Source organism: Cyanistes caeruleus, chromosome 3, assembly GCF_971803275.1.
Source record: "Cyanistes caeruleus chromosome 3, bCyaCae1.hap1.1, whole genome shotgun sequence".
Classification (NCBI taxonomy): domain Eukaryota; kingdom Metazoa; phylum Chordata; class Aves; order Passeriformes; family Paridae; genus Cyanistes; species Cyanistes caeruleus.
The window spans coordinates 15,722,393-15,742,024 of NC_141703.1; the positions used below are offsets into that span (position 1 = coordinate 15,722,393).

At 39.0% G+C, this 19,632-nt stretch overlaps 2 protein-coding genes across 13 annotated transcripts in view; both read left to right on the top strand.

The window, feature by feature from the left end:
- Positions 1–11,648, top strand: part of ADGRG2 (adhesion G protein-coupled receptor G2) — a 56,517-nt gene extending 44,869 nt beyond the window's left edge. For 6 of the 11 annotated variants that reach the window (XM_086879969.1, XM_086879972.1, XM_086879973.1 and 3 more), the window contains 9 exons: positions 706–751; positions 857–960; positions 1,524–1,648; positions 2,397–2,665; positions 3,328–3,427; positions 3,772–4,046; positions 5,607–5,708; positions 6,445–6,597; positions 9,608–11,648. In XM_086879969.1, coding sequence (XP_086736095.1) covers positions 706–751; positions 857–960; positions 1,524–1,648; positions 2,397–2,665; positions 3,328–3,427; positions 3,772–4,046; positions 5,607–5,708; positions 6,445–6,597; positions 9,608–9,792 — 1,359 coding nt within the window. In that variant the 3' untranslated portion in view covers positions 9,793–11,648. Of the gene's footprint in view, positions 1–705; positions 752–856; positions 961–1,523; positions 1,649–2,396; positions 2,666–3,327; positions 3,428–3,771; positions 4,047–5,606; positions 5,709–5,968; positions 6,014–6,444; positions 6,598–9,607 lie in introns of those variants that run through there. The other 5 variants (XM_086879975.1, XM_086879968.1, XM_023918452.2 and 2 more) reach the window with 2 other exon arrangements.
- Positions 11,649–11,978: 330 nt separating this feature from the next.
- PHKA2 (phosphorylase kinase regulatory subunit alpha 2) overlaps positions 11,979–19,632 on the top strand; it is a 44,667-nt gene continuing 37,013 nt past the window's right edge. Inside the window, exons 1-4 of one of the 2 annotated variants that reach the window (XM_086879977.1) lie at positions 11,979–12,165; positions 17,217–17,375; positions 18,756–18,803; positions 19,277–19,445. In XM_086879977.1, the coding sequence (XP_086736103.1) occupies positions 12,088–12,165; positions 17,217–17,375; positions 18,756–18,803; positions 19,277–19,445 (454 nt within the window). In that variant the 5' untranslated portion in view covers positions 11,979–12,087. The remainder of the gene's footprint in view (positions 12,166–17,216; positions 17,376–18,755; positions 18,804–19,276; positions 19,446–19,632) is intronic. The other variant, XM_086879976.1, reaches the window with a different exon arrangement.

The window sequence follows — 19,632 nt, forward strand, 5'->3', positions numbered from 1 at the left end:
TCTTACACACCGTCTCTTTCTGAAAGAAGCATCAAGGATTAAAGTCTTCTATCTCATATCTTAAGATAGTTTAAAATACTCAATTATTATAAACTAAATATGTAGAGATTTCACTAATGCACCTGGAGCTTTTTTCAGGAGCTGCCTTAGTGGCGTCTTTACTTGTTTTGACATAATAATCAATCTTGAGATATAATTGTGGAAGTATTAGTATTTATAGCAATATAGTGCATTGCTGCTGATATTTATAGAATTTGCATGTGTGAGGAAATCTGTGTGTAAATGTGTAACAGTGTGACAGTAGGAAGTGATCAAATATTTGCAAATGAAAAGGTTTTTCATTTTCTGTGTGGTCATGACTTCAAAAGTTACAAAGTCCGGAAGAAGGAGAAATCCCGAGAATTTGTATGGTGTGGGAAGACAATGAAAGAGCATTCAAAAGGTTCTACCAGGAACAGAATCTTTGCATAAGCACAAGACCTAGCTCTTGTCTGGTGACTTCAAACTTGTTCATATTTTTGTATGCAGTTTGCAATATTAATCCTTTTATGCATATGAATTAATTTTGTGTTCATGTGAAACAGGCGTATTTGCTGTACACAGTGTATACAGTGCTGAATTTTGTAGATCATTCATAAATTATTTGATCCTAAACTCACAGTTTAGTAAGTTGTTGTTTTTGTTTTTCTCTTTACTCCTAAACAGGATAATTCCACAGTTAGATGTGTTTTTTGGGACTTTAATAAAAATGGTAAGTACTTGAGATCACCTAAGATACTATTCTGTTTTAGCTACATTAATTCATGTTAATGTAAATGAAGCCTTTTATGAATAACAAAGCTGCTTTTTTTAACAGGTGGACATGGAGGCTGGTCATATGAAGGCTGCACAGTTAAAGAAAGTAGAGTAAATGAAACAGTCTGTTCATGCAATCATCTCACAAGTTTTGCAGTTTTGATGGTAATTATTTTAAAAACTACGCAATCTTACCCTTGTTCAAGAACATGTTTAACCTTGAGTTGTCTTAAACAAGTGAAGACCCAATAAGTTCCTACAACCTAATAAATAATACTCAGGTTCTGTTCACTTTAGTGGTAGCCATATAATTAGTGACATGCTTAAACTCCTTGTTGAATAGGAGTCGATGGAAAAAAAATTCTTTAAGTACTGCAGCCTTTACATTTAGGCAGCTGTTTATACTCTAGGAAATAAAGTTTAGGAAATCAAATTTAAACAGGCTTTTAATCAAATGGGTTTTTACAATTAGAGTCATACATAAAATAAAATCTCAAGTTTGAAGGGTCCTACAAGGATCACGGAGACCCAGCTCCCTGCTCTTTACAAGACTAGATTGGCTTTTTTTTCCATCTAACCTTTTGTAAGAGCCATGATGAAAAGAATGGAGTCTTTTCTTACTTATAAGTATAGAGGGAAAGGTACATTTTGATGTATTTTGGTGGGTTTTGTATCTTTTTCTTTTAAATAAATCTGTTCTCTGAAAATAACTTCTGTTTCTGTTTTAGGACTTGTATGGAAATACCCCTTTGAATCCCACACAAGAATTGGTACTGACTTTTATATCATATATAGGCTGTGGCCTCTCTGCAATTTTTCTTTCTGTTACTCTTGTGACCTACATAGCCTTTGAGTAAGTACTCATTCAGCTGAACTCCCATTATTCTTCAATTGTATTGATAATAGTCTTCACTGAGAAATCCTTTTAAACAGTTACGGAGTCTGTCTCCACAAATAATGCACAGATTTAGCCGGTTCCAACAGGAAGGTGTTGATTACAGTCTTCAGAAATGTTAATCTTACGAACTAGTGAAGTATCATGAGGCTCTAGGCATTAAGAAGTGAATAAGTCACACTCTGAAATATTTTATAATGGATTATCATAATAGTAGTGTGAAGGAATGGATTTAAGATGCACCATACAGAAAGCAGTACAGTATTCTAGTATTTTTAAAAGCATTTGTATTCTTTCTTTATTCTCTCATTATTCTAAAACTGGGACTTGTCTCTATCAAGGCCTCAGATGCCCAGTCAAAAGCTTGATCTAGTTAAGCAAAAAGAACAGACACATTTTTTGGGTTTGGGTAGCAATACAACAAAAAGTCCAGCATACAATGTAAAAAAATTTCAACTGTGGTATAAAACACTTCAAGTTATTGTTTGTATTTATGTTACCTTTTCTGGAGAACTTTATATATACAGACAGTTAATTTGGAAGTATGTTTTGAATTATTCTCTCCATGTATAAATGCAACACATGAAGCATTGTATATGAATGAAAATGTGAATTTTTTTTTTCTCCTGCAAGGACTGCAGGAGAGGAAATAAGCCAGGGATGCGCAGACAGCTGAGGCCATCTCACAAATTTTCTTCTTTTTTAGGAAAATCCGGAGAGACTACCCCTCCAAAATACTAATTCAGTTGTGTGCTGCATTACTTCTACTCAACTTAGTTTTTCTCCTTGACTCATGGATTGCGCTGTATGATACACGAGGCCTATGCATTGCAGTTGCAGTATTTCTTCACTATTTCCTCTTGGTTTCCTTCACCTGGATGGGCCTGGAAGCTTTCCACATGTATCTGGCCCTTGTGAAAGTCTTTAACACCTATGTACGGAAATACATTCTTAAATTTTGTGTTGTTGGTTGGGGTATGTATTTTTTTCCCCCTTTTTTATGCTAAAAAGATAATTCCTCTTATCAAGTATTTCAGTGAACGTGACACAGGTCAGAAGTGAAAATTAGGTATATGTTCCACCTTTCTGAGGCATGGAGTCCTCCCAGCTGCAGAACTGAATTTTCTGCAATGCAAAGTGATAATAAATTTTCCTTGTGCTGGTACAATAGAACTTTTGAATGCGCGTGCTTCCATTATTTCAGGAATAAATGCCAATAAGTATATATATTCCATTTCTGGAATAGCACTGTTTCTAACAAGATGCAGCAAAACCAGATCTAACTGGATAGAGGATGAAGAGATTCTGGGCCTGATTTTTATCTCCTATTTGTTTCTTAAAACCTATATAAAAAAGAAAATCAGTTATCCTGTAAGAGATGTTTTGAATCAGTTTGAAAACTGATGATATTTATTGGTTTATTTAGAAAGTCTTGGAGCTGGCTGTGGAGGACTCTTGTTTCTTTGCAAGTTGTGCTCCTGAGCAGTTTGAATGCTACAATTTTCAGACAGCTAGTAGTCAGCAGAATTCAGCAGCCAAATTTCAGAAAAATACAATAATTTCAATAATAATTTCAAGTCCTCATAATACTGTCTGTGCTATGATTTTTATGTATGTGTTTGCTCATCATCTTTTAGGGTTGCCAGCAGTAGTTGTGTCCATTGTGTTGGCAGTATCGCCAGATAATTATGGACTTATAACCACTGGAAAGGTTTCAATCAATGGACCTGATGAATTGTGAGTTAAAGGGAGGTTCTTTGGGGGAGGTGAGGGTAGGGAGTGGAGGGAGGTCCTACAAATTACTTTTCTTTAAAGTGAAGAGGGGGAAGGCAAGGAAGTAGTAGTAGTAGTAGTAGTAGTAGTAGTAGTAGTAGTGCTTTGAAACAGTATTAACTCTACAGTATCTCGTGTTCTAGGGTTATAGACTATATGAAGGCTCATATCCTTTGGCCAAAAAAAATACTTTTTTTGTAAAAAGGCAAAAATGGTTTGCATGTGCAACAAACTACAAGTTTGTCTCATGTTTATTTCACTTAATTTCTGTTTCTGATAATGGTTGACACACTGTTCTTTTGTTCTAGCTGCTGGATCAAAAATAGAATTGTCTTCTATATTACTGCTGTGGGATACTTTTGCCTGATATTCCTGATCAATATCAGCATGTTCATTGTTGTGCTGATCCAGCTCTGTCGTATCAAAAAGAAGAAACAACTCGGTGCTCAAAGGAAAACCAGTATTCAAGACCTTAGGAGTATTGCTGGCCTCACATTCTTGTTGGGAATTACTTGGGGGTTTGCTTTCTTCACAGTAAATGAAGTATTTACTTACCTCTTTACCATTTTCAACACTTTGCAAGGTAAGCTTGTCCTCCGTGTAACAGCTCCCTGTGTATAATAAACCAAACATTTTGAAACATCATTTTCTTGATTCAGCAATAACAATTTAACTTCGATATGTGCAGTAACATGTTAATTATATTAGAGATGAGATGATACTGCTTTACAGTAATCTTAAATTGCAGTTTTGTAATGATGAGGTACAGAAAAAGTTGATACTGTTTATATAGGTATATTTACAAATATTGTAATTTAAAAAGTGTATGCAAACCAGATATCCCTGGAAGTGATTGTGTTTCACTAATAAACAGATTAATTTTGAATAAATATTCTAAATGTTCATGTTATAATGCAGTCAATGTAGTGAAATCGGTATGATTTCTTCAGTTCCTCTAAGGCTTCTGGGTTTGATATTCAGCAAAGAGTCATTGAGACAGGCAAGGCTGCAACATCTAAAAGTTAGTGACCCAACCCTTAAGCATGGCCTGTATAGTAATTAAGGACATATGGGAAGTAGATACAAGAACAAAGTTTTGTGAAGGCCAGGGTGCTACTGGATATATCCAAAAGCAAGTTGCTGCAAAGACTTTTATATAAAACAGGATGTATTGTAGCTGTCCATAGTGTCCTAAATATACCTAAATATACCTGATATATATATGTGTGTGTGTGTATATATATATATATATATATATGATAAATATACCTAATTGCCCTTCTGAAGTTTGGATCCAAGTTCTGCTTAAATGACACTTAGATGACTGGCCAGACAATTTCCCAGAGACACAAAAGCAATGAAAATTGCCTTCTATACAGTTGAAAATTGTATACACTGCTCCCCTATTTGCTGTATTGGTTTACTATTATTTAATATTCATTCTAAACCTAATACAATTTTTCCCACTGCAGATTGGAAACTGTGCAAAGATTGAGTTGTCGCTTTCCCTTAAATTGTGATGATCTTTTAAGCAGGGAAAGTTAGATGCTGCCCTGTGTCAGTAGTGAATGAAAAGTAGACAAAGAGACTGTAATGTGGTAGTGGTAGGAGATGGGATGAGCACCATCCCTTCTAGACAATATTTGAAATTGTGGTAAAGGGAGTACCATTTATTGTTATTTTAGACATGAGTGATTTTCTTTGTATGAGTGCTCAAAATTTTGTAACATTGGTGGTAATAGGTTAGCTGCTAATAGAAGATGTAGCAGTGTGTCACACCATGTGCTAAAAAAGCTTCACACTCTGATAATGTGGTATCACACCCTGTCTTTAACATTGCTTTGAATTCTTTTCCAAAAGCATTAAGTAAATCTCAAAATCAACAGAATTTTTCCCCTTTTATTTGATGGAAGAAAATTTTATGCACTTCGTGCATTTGGTTGTATTTGTTGTTTTTTCTTTTGTGTGTATGATTCCTCTAATCTATGTAAGGAAAATCTGCAGTGTTAGGAGTTGTAAACCTTTTCAGCAAAGGAAAATTTTTATTAGAAATTTAAAAGAAATGACAGGAAACAAAAACATTGTTCATTAGGAAGTAGTAAAAGTGAATTTTGCAACAGTCTTTCATGTTGCTGCTTTACAGGGTTCTTCATTTTCATCTTCTATTGTGTATCAAAGGAGAATGTCCGTAAACAGTGGAGAAGATATCTTTGTTGTGGGAAATTCAGGCTGGCTGAAAACTCTGGTAAATACTTTTTTTTTTTAACTTCTGAATACTTATGTTTAATGTTAAGTTCCTGGTATTTTGTAATAATTACAAGAAAAAAAAGAAAAAAAAAGGGCAGTTTATCACATTGCTGCAGTTGCAGTTCTAATTTATTATCCAAGATACAGTAAACTTCCAAAATTATACTCTTTAAAGGTGGTAGCTGTTGCAGATCTTGCATGTTTACATGCTGTTGCCTTAAGCTGTTGACTGCTAAGAGATGACCTCTTCCACTGCAGGGTAAAGGCATGTCTTTGCAGAAGACTTTTGGTCAGTTAGAAACGGTAAGATTTGTTCCAGCCTCTGGGTCTGCCGGAGTTTTACCAGTGACTTCCATAAAAACAAAGTGAAGCAGGGTTTAAACCAAAAAAGAAATTAATTACTTTGTTATTTTGTTACTATGTAGTTGTCCTCTTGTGAAGACTTTTACTTTTTATAAACTTTCACTTAGAGAGTCAACTGCACTTCGGTTATTTTTCTGATCTGCAGTTGTAAAACTGTGACAGTTGGCTGGCTGTATTTTAAAAAGGGACAAGAGAAAAGAGGAACTACATTTAAATAATTTTAAATATCAAGAGTCGTCAAATTCTTAGGAGAATATAATTCTGTCTAGAATACTGCAAGAAGTATGTCAAGCCTTTTATATCAATTCAGTTGCATTATTAACTATATTTTTATATAGTGCTTGTATGAGTTGTGTGATTTTCTGTTTTAGACTGGAGTAGAACTGCTACGAATGGTTTAAAGAAGCAGACTGTAAATCAAGGAGTATCTAGTTCTTCCAATTCCTTACAATCAAACAGTAACTCCACTAACTCTACAACACTGCTAATGAATAATGATTATTCAGTCCATGCAAATGGAAATGGTAAGTATAATGCAAAGTAGTATTTCTTCAGAAGTAAAATTCCTCATCCTTCCTGTTCTATGCAGTACTGTCCTCTGCGCTGCTGCCCTCTGCTCTGTTCCTGACAAGTTGAAATGCAGGTGTAAGTAGCACTGCACTCAATTTCACCTGCAATTTTCTGTGGCTTATTTGTCTGTTAAGAAAACTAGATATGAATCACCACTGAATGTACTTCCTAAAAACTGATCTATTTTTCCGTGAATATAAGCTAGCTCTTCACATTCTTGCAAGGCACACATCATGCTGCTGATTTCAGCTCTCAATAAAGACAATCAATTTTTCAAACAGAAAAATAACTTAAAAATCTGTAATGTCTAAAACCCTAAGTCAAGCAAAACTCAGAAGACATTATTCCTGTGTGCCTGAGGTATTTTTCCCACTGATCAAGAGTTTAGGCTAAGGAGCCATGTCATCAACTAGAATATTTATTATGAAGTCATTGAACATGCTTGGAGGGGCTATATTGTCCTCATTTCTTGGCCTTTGCTGTCCTAAAATAGCACATAATCAGCAGGATTATATCAGCAGATAACCTCTCAGACATACAGAGTAAAAGCCATGGAAATCATATGTGGGTTAGAGGCTACTGTTCCTTTGAGTGTACTAAGTGCATATTGCAGAGAAATCACCACACTTTGGGAGATGGCATTTGGACATGCTCTGACCAGCATTCCAAATTGAGGTTTGTTTTTTTTTTACATTCCTTTGTAACATCTCCCTGTTTGGGCACCACATAATGCAATAATTAACATACTTTTTATCTAAAAGATCAGTTGAGAACCAGAATCCAGTAACATTCACTATCATTAAATACAAAGTAAGGCAATATTTTTAGGTAGAAGTATTTCCTCTCAAAGAGAGAAATTTTCAGGCGTAAAAGCCTGCATGTCTTGTAGGGTTCTTTTTTCCCTGCTACGTTAATTGCTCTCATGAAAAAAGCCATCTCTCCCTGCAACATCTAACATGCTTATACATAGCTGAAAAAGCATTTTGACAGTTTTTCTCAACAGAAAGATAGCTAAAATATTCTATTGAACTTGTTTGTTGCAGCAACTGAGTGAATAAGTCTGTTGCAGCTTTGTGGAAAAAGTTTTTTCTTTTGGATATTTTAGAATGAGATGCTAAATTGATGATCCAAACCATTGAGTGATGCCAGTTCTGCTGGATGTGCTCTAATTCTGTCTTACTGTATTCATATAATCAGACCTTTCCAGTCTGAGTGCCTGTGTGTCCTGTGCCAAAAGGTTTTTAGACAAAAGCAGCTGAAAGAACTTCTATAAAACTTTGTTTCTGTGCACTTACAAACATGGATATCTTGGGTGACCTACCTCATTTCCTATTTTATTGTCTGTTTTGAATGCTGTGAACCTCGTACCACATCCTCCATTCGTATCAAGAGGGTTGTATGATACCTTGCCTCAATAGTTTGACTGAATTCTTCTGGGTCCTTAGAACTTCCATAAGAAGAGGCTAAAACTATGCTTGGATAGCTCCTGGCAAAGCTCTTGGAGGCAATTCCTTACACTTAATCTTCCAAACATGGGGCAGTTTTGTCTCAGAAGAGCTAGGCTAATGACTTCAAAAGGTATTAGGCTGCTGTTAGATTGGAACATGGAACTTTCCAAATTGCTGCACCTGATTGCTCTCCTCTCAAAGATGGAACTTGAAAATAACATTGCAACACATTGTTTTAAAAAGTGACCTCCAAAACCAAAAGCACTCTAGAAATTAAGATTTGTGATGTAAATATACTGAGCTGTAAAGACTTCATGGTTTTAACCTCACTGCTTTTACTGAAATGCTATTCCAGATTCACGACTGAATGACTTAACGTGGTAAGTTTGGGATGTCTGTATAGCTGTGACTTTGCTTTCCTATAGGACTTCATTTTTTCATGGCATCCTAATATTTCCTTATGTTCAGTTTTTCTCTTGCAGATTTGCATGTTTCAGAAACTACCATTGGGTATCACATGGCTGAACATGCAGATTTCTTCACTGCGAAATACAAACCACCTTCCTGAATTTGTTCAAAGAAAAATTTATTGTTTTCTTCTCAGCTTTTGCCCTAACATTAGGGCACAGCTATTTTGAACACTCTTAAGATGAAACAGCATTAGGCAGGGGAATAACCAATAATCAGAGTGTTAGCAAATGTGGTTATTTTCTATTATTTCAACGTTTTTCTTATTTGAATTCATGAACAAATCTCTTCTGCTTGTCTTACCCTGTCACTATTTGTGCCTAAGTGCTTGATGGCTGTTTAAATTAATAAAAATCCAAACTGAAATGTCTGCACAAATACTTAGAATAAAAAACCACAAATTCTTATCAAAAATATTTAGAATGTGATTCATAGAGGCAGGAGATTTATCCAGTGAACTAAACATTTGTGGAGCATTTCATTCAAAGGCTTCAGTCAGCAGTGGTGTTAGATGTGTTCACTGTGGATTCACCTTAATGTGTTAAATTCTCTGCAGTCTAAATATGGTTTTGACCCGTGATCAGGTCTAGGCCATATTCTGTTTGTCCTTCAGATGTAAATGCTGTAAGTTGAATTCCTTTCAAAGGCAAAAAAAATTCCTTGTATTCTCAAACACTTTCTTCTTTCAGATGCATGGCATACCTGAGATACCTTTAAAACTTAATTCGATAAAGCATATCATTAAAATGAGGAGTATTTTGCATATTATCCACTGATACTTATTCCAAGTCAAGTCTACATTTTGGGAATTGTGAACTTCGTTGCTTAAAATATGGAATCCTCATGCATAAATGTATTAACATCTCTTAAATATCAGGATTTCACACAGGAAAATAAATGTATACAAAATATTTACCAAAACCACACATTTTAAAATTGTTGCAGGGATAAAAAGACAGTGTATGAACTCCCTACATTGACTTAAAAAACATGGGAGGCTTGATTCTGAAACTTTCTAATAGGGGATGCCCTTTTTTTATTTCAACAGGCCATCTTCCCAGTGAGAAGAATGGTGTTTGTTTCAGTGTACAGAATGGTGATGTGTGTCTCCATGACTTTTCAGGCAAACAACTTGTATTTCAAGACAAGGATGATACTGGCAGCCAAGAAAGCCAAATCTCACTTAGAAGGACTTCAAAGAGAGGAAGCCTAAGTTCTATGGAGAAAATGTGATTTCCTTTTATACAGCACATTGTTTTACAGTGTGGAGTTTTACTTTAATAGTTTTACATAATGTGAGCAGACCAAGAACTGGTTTTATTTAATATATGGTACTGGAACTTCAAGGCAGCCATAAAATGGATTGACAAGGACAATTATTTTAAAAAAAAAGGAACCTACTATTTTGACAAGATCCTGGGATGTCATATTATAGCTGGCACACTTTTTGTTTCTTCATCAGAATGGGGTTTTTTAAGGGTTTTTTACATTTAAACAAAAGTTTTATTTAGACTTTTTTCATTACAATTAAGTTTATCTGGATATAGTGCTTAGTAGTATTGTATAAATGTAGAAAGTTACAACTTGTGCATACAAACGATGTTAACTTTAAAAATGTTAGCTACGCTGTCTTCAACTTTTTGTATGTTTTAGTAGCAAACTCTGCAGTGATGTACATAAGCAGAAGATATCAACCTTTAAGCATCTCAATTATACTTTTATATTTATTTCTTGTAATATAAATATAACTATGTATAGAAAAACAATTGGTATTTTGTTTGTAACTTTTATTGTAAGTTTGCATTTTTCTTTAGTTAGCTAACTTTAACATAGAACGGTACAAAAGTTAATTTGTCCAGTAAGTGGATCACTTACAGTGGTTTGAGTATAATCACTAGATGCAGAACTGTAAATATCAAACACAATCAGTCTAGAACCTTTAGCTACCTTTTCATACACCACAGAGGGATAGAAATTGAGTATAATTCAAGTAGAGTGCCATGAATGGAGTATTAAATAAAGTAGTCAGTAGGTTATTAAGTGGAACTAAGTTGTGTTAGTGGCTTGAGTGAACTCATCAGTTTTTGCCATTGATTTCACCAGGGTCAGTATTTATCTTGAATGGTGGGACACTGCCATTGCAATTTCTCAGTTGCAATGATGAAAGGAGAGAAGTTTGGGGAGGGCAAATTGAAGAAAAAATATAAATAATAAATGACAGCTGCTATATTTAGTAGCTGAGAAAGTGTTTGTTTCATTGTATGGTTGTTTTTGAGGGGCAGCTCTTGAGCTATTCTAATGAGTATTTCTGCTTGTGCTTTGGCTCTTGGTTGGCAAACCACATACTGAGGTGTTACCTCAGTAATTGCTGAAGCAAAATTTCATTCCTCTTGTGATATTTACCTGAAAAAAATGGATTTTGGCTCTTCATGTAAAACAGATGAAAATCTGTACATCATGAAGATTCCTCCTGAACAGAATTTGGCCTAAGTCCTGGTTTTACTTCTTCCTCACACATATGTGCAGCTGGGACCACTGGTTTTTTTTTTAAATTTTCATTCTTGGGCAAAAGTTGGATGCTCCCAAAGCAAGCTAGGACAAACTGGTGGCAGAGTACCAGGCCCTGTAAAGAGGGCTGCATGAAGCAGGTGCATGCTGAAGGGGAGCCAGGGCTTTGCTTTCCCAGTGGGGAGGGCTCAGTGCTGCGCTCTGGAAATAATCTCCTCAACAAAAAGCATGCCTCTTACCCGGGGCTCTGCTGGAATTAGTAATTGAACCTCCTCAGTACTCAAACCCCATTGTGGTTCTGGGGTCAACACATGGATTCTTTCAGTCACTTACATCCAAGATTATTCTGACTATGCTAGAAAGTGAAAATTTAAAGTATTTGTTGTGTTTATCCACAGGGCTTTATCTGCATGTTGGTAAAAGCCCATCCTGGTATGCTAGGAGCTGGAATACGTTTCTGTGAATGCTTTAACTATTTGGCTAATTGCCTTTGCATGTTTCTTGTAAATTTATTTAATGTTCTTATATTTATATTTTCAACTGTAAAAAAGTAATAAATTTGCAGCAAGTACAACACAAAATATATAAACTTTGTCTTTTAGATAAATGTGTCATTAATATGGGGCTGAGTTACGCACCTTCAGCTACTCTGCGACATCTGCTCCGTGGTTTTATTCGATCCGGTCTCAAAACGGTGGGGATTTATAAGAGTAGGGGAAACAAAAGCTTCCAACAAGTATTTGTCATTCTCAGCTTTATTTTACGAACATGCGAAGAGATTGTATAAAATCGATTTTTTACAAATGCAGCTGGGCTTTTGTCACACCAGGCGGCCGCTCCTCCGCTCGGTCCTTGTGCCCCGGCGTCCCCGTGTCCCGCGGAGCCTGAGGGCGGAGGCCGCTGCCCGCCCCGCCCCGCCCGGCCCCGCTCCGCCGTGAGGGCGGGGAGAGCCCGCCGCCATCTCCGGGTACCGCCGCCCCGAGCGCGGCTGGGCCGGGCAGCCGGGCCGGCCCTGGGACCATGAGGAGCCGCAGCAACTCGGGGGTGCGCCTGGACGGCTACGCCCGCCTGGTCCAGCGGACCATCCTCTGCCACCAGGTGAGGAGCAGCCGCCGCCCCGGGACGCCTGCTCGGGACTGGGGGCGCCGGGCGTGGTGGGGCCGTGCCGGGGCCGTGCGGCGGCTGCCGGGGCCGGGGGCTGCAGCAGGGACACGAACATCCTTCCTCCGGCTGGCACACGGCCTCCTGTTCACATGTTCCGCCCTCGCCTGCGGAGCAGCACGGGGAATGCTGAGGCGGGGCGGATCCTTGGGGGTGCTTGCACCTTGGAAATCGTGTGGAAAACACAGCGAGTCTGAGCTTGTAAATAATAATAGTATCTTGTATACAGTGGCTATATGGCCATATGATACACACCCACCCGTTGTGCACACTATATATATGTATATGTGTATGTGTGTTTATATATATACACACCCACACACGGTAACAGCAGCATTGCGCCCCGGTAACATAAGAGCTCGGAGCTGGACTTAGTGCCGCGCCTGTCAGCACAGCGCGGTGCGGATCCCTGTGCTCCCCGCGGCCCGTGTGTGCGGCGGGGCACGTCCCACAGCTTCCAGTCCATTCTCCCACTGTCCGCACTGCTGAGGCTCTGGAGCGTCAGGCGGGGCTGCCTGCACAGCAGCGGAAGAACGAAAATAGCAGGGATAGTTGGGGGAGGTTGTTGCACGCTCTGTGTTTTTTGGTCAGCACAGTGCTCTTGCTTCACCCAGGTGGGCACCGAGGACTCAGAAGGTGTTCAGCAGTGTCATGCTTTGGTTAAAACAATCTACTATTGAGCAGCAGGGGGTTTTGCACTGATCGGTTACCAAATATGCTTTGTTGATGAGAGTTGTAAGAAACTGGCAAGCAGTGAAAGAGGAGGCTGGGACCCAAATGCAGACTTTTGGTCAGTAAGATTTTTGCTGCTGGCCGTTATTTTGACCACAGGGTCCAAATACCTGAGAATTGATGTGTGTATACTAATTATAGACTCAGTAGAAACAAATGCAAGAAATGGTATATATGGTGTGAGAAGATAATTTATGGCTCTTGCTGTGCTGGGGTGCAGGAGAAGCTTTTAGTTGTGTTCCCATCTCTCTCTTTTGTCAGCAAATTACCTTGGGCAAGTCACTTTGGCTTCCAGTGCCTGCCTTAATTTCCTTATTTATAAGATGAGGATGCTGATAACAGCTTCCATTAGGAGAGACATTGAACCTCTGAGATTCAGAACTCAAACATGCCCCATGAAGGCCTTGATGATATTAATATTTAACAATAGTAAAAAGGGTAAGTAAGTGGTAATACAGGGGTTCATACTGGGGACCCAGAATTTTGTAATTGCTGTTTAAAGCAATAGGATGAGTATTCATGATTGTGTATTGCCTTTTCCACTAAAGAGTCAATATCTGGGAGAATTCAGAGGTGGGGAAAGGAGGTAAGTAAGTTTTCTTCTTTGTGTGGAAAGGCTAGCAGCAAGGCAGAGGATCAGTGGTATCTCAAGAGGACCCAGAGAGATACTCAAGGCACATTTCTAGATTTTTAAAATATATATTTATATTGTTTCTGGTTTTTTCACTGCAATAGATTGAAAATGTTGTGTTCATGTTACTTGGGCAAGTTAGGAAGGTTGTCTTTGGGCGACGTGCAACTCTGTCTTTCTTGGGATTAGAAAATCTGTGGCTGGATGGGCTTGGATGCTGCTGCTTCACTGCTGCTGGTGCCTTCTTAGTGCCTCTCAGGAAGGATCCAGGGAGGTGAGTTTTAGCCATGGGTTTGCCCAGGAGCAGCCTGGCAGAAGAACCAGGTGTTTAAAATGCTTCTGAGTTGTCGCTGCTCAGTGGGGTTGATGTGTGACTGTGACCCTGCACCTCCCATGCACAGCTGCAGGAATACAGCCTTGACCCATCAGCTGCTGTGCTCTGACAGAGGGCAGTGACACACTCACCTCTGTGAGGTACAGCAAAGGCAGCACGGAGTGTGCACAGAACACTGGGCTTTGATCAGGTGTTTAATACACCAGGAGCTAGCAGCAATCTTGTGCTCATTCCAATCACTCTAAATCAATGTGATTTTAGAGGCAATTTTTAATGCAGGATATCTGTACTACCAGGGAGATGTGTTCAAAGGACAGGTTCAACTGCACCAGGGCTGACAGTTTTCTCTGTGTGGCACTTTGCAGGATCAGGTCTGTAGCAAACCTTTTCCTGTTTTGCAGATGTTGCATTGTCCTTGTCAGTCCCTGTAACATGCACTGTGATAGTTACCATTCTGTTAAAGGTTGTAAAAGGAGGATAAGACCAGAATACTGGCTCCTGCCTGTGGGGGGCCTGCCATCTGTTGCATATACCCCCAGGGACAGAGGGGTCAGAGGAATGCTTTAGTACTGAAACAGAGCAGACACTGAAAAGCACCACCAGAAGGATGTTCTCAGCTGCTTATTACAGCTGTTGAATTGAATGACATAAGAAAAAAATGTGAATTTTCAGATTTGAAAATAGTAAAACTTAACAGCTACGTACATTTTAAGTATTGCTGTGGTACTGTAAGTGAAAAGCATATGGACCTGATAAGGAAAGCTCATACCTTTATTGGTAACCCAAACTGTGGTACAGAATCACATTGGAAGGGACTCAAAAGAGTTGTCAAGTCCAACTCCTAGCCCTGCACAGGACCGTCCCCAAGACTCACATCATGTTACATCTGGTTTCACAAGCAAATCTACAAGCCTTGCTAGAGTTTACCTCAGTTTTCCCCTGACAGATCAATGAGAACATCTGTTTATTTTGCACCTTTCAGCAAGATGCTAAATTCCTTGCTTTGCTGCTCTTGTTAGAACCCCACTGGTTTTGTGTCTGTCCTGCTGAAATTCTTATTGATACCTGCTGCCCTGTAGGGACTGGTGTGTTTTGTGGTTTGGGTTCTTGGGGGGGCCTTTTTGTCTCCAGACTGAGGGATAGATTTAAAAATAGGTTTGGCATGATACAACAGTTTAAAGTCTTAGTCCAGCAATCAGCTTTCTGTTGCAGTGCTCTCAGCTGGCAGCCCATGGTGCTGATAAAATTCTTTGCTCTGTGGATCTTACGTGCAGTGTGATATGCAGGATTGAGACCTGCATCACTGCATAGATGGAATGCTTGAAGTACTAGCTAAGCTAAAATCCCTTTGACATCAGTGGGATTAAGTGGGACTCAGTGTTTCTGTGGGTTCTTTAGGACCTTGTAAGCGGTGTAGTTTTCATATGGTGTCAGTTGGTAACAAAAGGAAGTAATTGTAGTTTTTAAGAGAAAACACTTCTAAAAAAGCCAAAACAAAACCACTTAAAATATTACTTAGTATATTACATTGTTCTGCTAACATTCTGAATGTGCATGAGGAAAGACATTAATGTATTGTCAGTCCATGAGAGCCAGCCCCAGTGTGTTCCAGAAGCTGGGACCAACTTGTAGAGGAATCAAAGGCGGTGAAATTATGATAGCTGCCTGTGGGTGTGTTTAATACAACCTCTTGAGGTAGGCAAGTCCCTCCCTGGGAGCTTTTAAAGGCTTTTAATAGGCTTTTAAAGTCTTAGATGGGCCATTTCTCTGGGATTTCCATTTTGGTATGCAGAGGCAGTTTTATTTTTCAACTGGTAACTAGCACAGCATGGAGAGTAGGGAAAAGTATACCAAAACTGTAATTTCTCAGACAGCAGAGTGACCTCCATCAAGCCAGGGCTGCAGATGAGTAGATGTTTGTTGTCCTGCATTGGAGGGAGGAAAAAGTAGTGTCCTCTACAAATGCTGGGAGTATGCGGTCTGCCTTTTGAGGCCCTGGTTTTGTCCAGGCACAGTGCTGAACTGGGACTTACGTTACTCCGTGTTTGGCTTTTCAAAAGTTTTTTAAGTTGTTTGCATTCATATGTGCTACTTTCCCCATCAAACAGGTGAGCAGGTGTGCATCAGCTGTCACTTGGTTTATGAAGACCTTGCTGAGGTGGGGTTGTTGCAGCAGAACTTCATTTTTACTCTGAGTGAGCCACTAAGCATTGCTGTATTAAATCATAACAGTAGGGCTGACTGTGCCAGATCATTTCCTGTCAGGCTGTCACCCCTGTGCTGCTCAGTGGTCACATGCAGAGACCAGGAAATTGTAACTGAAGCCCCATCCCCTCAAACCAACTTTTAAAAATAATGAGTTGAGTGAACCAGTGTATGGGAGAAATGAAAAAACTGTGGATGTATGCTCCTAAATTTTACTTTCGTAAAAGTAATCTTTACTTTTGCAATTTTTTGCCCCTTGTCTCACCAGCATCACCAACTGGTCTTCATTCACTGAAATTTTCTGCAAAGGCTTGATTTGATTGAAAGTTTTATTGACCTTTTGCCTCTTTGTCTCATTTTTTTGTTAGTCAAGAATGTACAGCCAAGAAAGACAGTCTAAGAATAATTAAGGATAGTGAAGTGATGGGAATTAATGATGCAGTGAAAAATTTAATGGAGTATTTGGGATGCAAGAGACTACTCAGTGCTCTGCTTTTCAGACAGTGCTGCTTTTCAACACCTTCAGAATCTTCTTCCTGTACATTTTCCAAAGAAGGATATAAAACATTCATTTAGCTGTCATAAAGGCAGCGGGCAGATAATAAAAATACTTTTTTAATCTCCTAGAAGATCACTAGTGGCTTTTTACTTTCTCAAGATTATGGCATAGACCAGTTACATAGACCAGTTACACAGAGGAGCGTATATCCCACACTCAGTTTCTAGCGTTAACTCAGTACTTTCTTTTCCTTAAAATATGTAAAATTTAAATTTCTGTTTCCTTGATGTATTCTGAATTTCACTCAGTGACTTAGCTAGTGATCCTGTGTGGATGAAGATGTCCAGCTGGATGCTGTAAACTTTACAACCAGAAGTGTTCAAATAAATTTTGCATTTTGCTTGTGTGAGTTTGGGAAGGAAGGATGAGATCTCACTTCTGTTGTGAAATCATGAGCAGCTGCAGCGTGCACTTAGCATGAAATCATCTTCAGTTTGTTACCCTTAACTAAAGAAAGAAGTGATGCTTCTTAGCAGATGGGACTTGAGGTGGTAATGTTTGTTCTTTATTCCTTCTGCCGCGGTTAGAACCCAGTGACGGGGCTGCTTTCAGCCGGGGCGGACCATAAGGATGCCTGGGTACGGGACAACATCTACAGCATCCTGGCAGTGTGGGGGCTGGGAATGGCGTATCGGAAGAATGCAGACCGGGATGAGGATAAAGCCAAAGCCTACGAGCTCGAGCAGGTGCGTCAAAACTTGGCATAAACCAGTTCCACTGTTTGGGTTTTCTTACTGTAGTGTTTTTGGACAGTGCATTCACACTGCTGCTGTGTCTAGGATCTGGAAGGGTTTTTCCAGCTTGGAGTATGTTCCAAAGACAGCAACATCCATGCAGTGTGTTGCATGCAGCATCCCTGGCAACCTTCTGGCAAGGAGGATTTGAAGAACTGGATGGCAGAGTGGCTAACATCTGAATTTAACTACAAACAAAACAAATGTAGAAGTCAAACTTCCATCACTTGGCTGAATGTTGAAAATTAGGCTTCTGAGAGATTTGGTGCTGTGATTTACAAGCCTCTCTCTGATTAAACCTTGAGGTCCCTCATGAGGTGTGTTACGGAGCAGAAAATCAAGCCTAGGCTGCTTGGATCTTACAGCAATTTATCTGCTAGACAATTCTTCCCCATAAAGAGAAGCATGCCATTTAAAGTAGAATTCTTTGGAATGTGCACGGAGGTTGTACATGGTGTGTAGGCATGTTTGGTCATAGCAGAGAGGTAACAATCTCCAGACTGAGAATATCTGTGCTGGAGAATTGGAAGGGGACATAACTCACACAGTTAAATACCAAAATCTGCAGCTGGGAATATGAGTGTCAGAAATGAGAGCATAGACAGAGGTGGGTTAAATGGGAAGTGAGGGACTGTTGGTGTACTGCTTTTGATTTGGAGTCACGGTTAATTTTTTGCTGGTATGTCCTGCTTGAACCAGGGAGGTCCATGGTGACAGAATAACCTTGACTCAGTTTGCATGGTAATATCTTGAGGCTGTATTTTTGGGGTGAAAAGGTGGGGTTGATTATTTAATGCACAATCTTGCACTTCTCTACATTCACATTTACAGCCCGTTCTCTACTAGTCACTTGAATTTTGTTATACTGTATAAAGAATGGAAGAAGCTCTACAGGTTTTGCAGTCATGTCAGTGTATTGAAGTCACCTACCAATGTTCCCTACATCTGTCACTCAAAAAGTTATTATTAGTATTAATATTCTTACAAGACATGGCATTTTTCTTACTTCCTTTAGCTGGATAGAAGGACCACGGAGAGTTGTTCCACAGTTCAGAGAGGAGGACCTTTGGGAAAAGACTTCTCCTAGATAGGGATGAAGGAGTAAAATCTAATCAGTGTATTAAAAACAAACAAACAAACAAAAGCCAAAAAAAACCCAAAAAACAAACAAAAAAACCCAAACAATAAAAGCATGCAAAACATTTTGGGCAAATGCCCATTCTTTTTTACCTTTGGCAGGACATTAGTAGAGGGTGTGAATGAACACTTTTGAATGTTTTTTGTAAGAGCTGATGAGGCTGAAAGTGTCTCTGGTCTGTTTTGTTTCTGCAGAATGTTGTGAAGCTGATGCGGGGACTCTTGCAGTGCATGATGAGACAGGTAATGCCATAGAATTGAGTTGAATTAGTAGATATTGTATTTACAAAACATTTCATTGAAGTTCTTGTGTCTTCTGGGGAGTGACTTACTTTGTGTGTGTGCAGAGGATGGTGTGGGGAGTCTTAAGACTCTTGAGCAAAACACGGACCTTGCTTCCACTTCCTGTCCAAGTAATGTTTTGAGATTGTGCTTGTAGCAAATCAGACTTTTGCCTTTGCAAACTGATTTTCCCCAAGATGCATGCCTGTAGTTTAGATATGAACTCAACAAGGTAATTTAATTGTATTCTTTCCTGTAGAGGTGTGGATTTAACTGGAGTCTAAAGTCAGAGTTTTGTTTAAGCCCTCTGATCAATCAAAACTGAGTAACAGGATTAAGACCTCAAGATTCTCCTCACCTAAGTTGTTAATTTTGAAATAATTTGGAGAATTTCTTCTGAAATGTTTCAGATTTGAGATTTGTGATGTTTTTAGGTAGATAAGGTAGAGAAGTTCAAACGCACTCAGAGTACCAAAGACTGCCTCCATGCCAAGTATAACTCTGCGACTTGTGCCACGGTGGTTGGGGATGACCAGTGGGGGCATCTACAAGTGGATGCAACTTCCCTGTACTTGCTCTTCTTGGCACAGATGACTGCATCAGGTAAGCAGAAGATATTTTTGCCTTTTGCTGCAGCCTTTTCTATTCCAGCTTTTATTTATAAAAGGAAAAAAAAAAGTAGTAACCAGCTTCAAAGATCTTTACATAATTATTACTCAGAAGCAAGTCATGTTTCTCTGGAAAAGAGATATGCCTTACTTGGAATTTCATGTTTATAGTAATTGTCAGT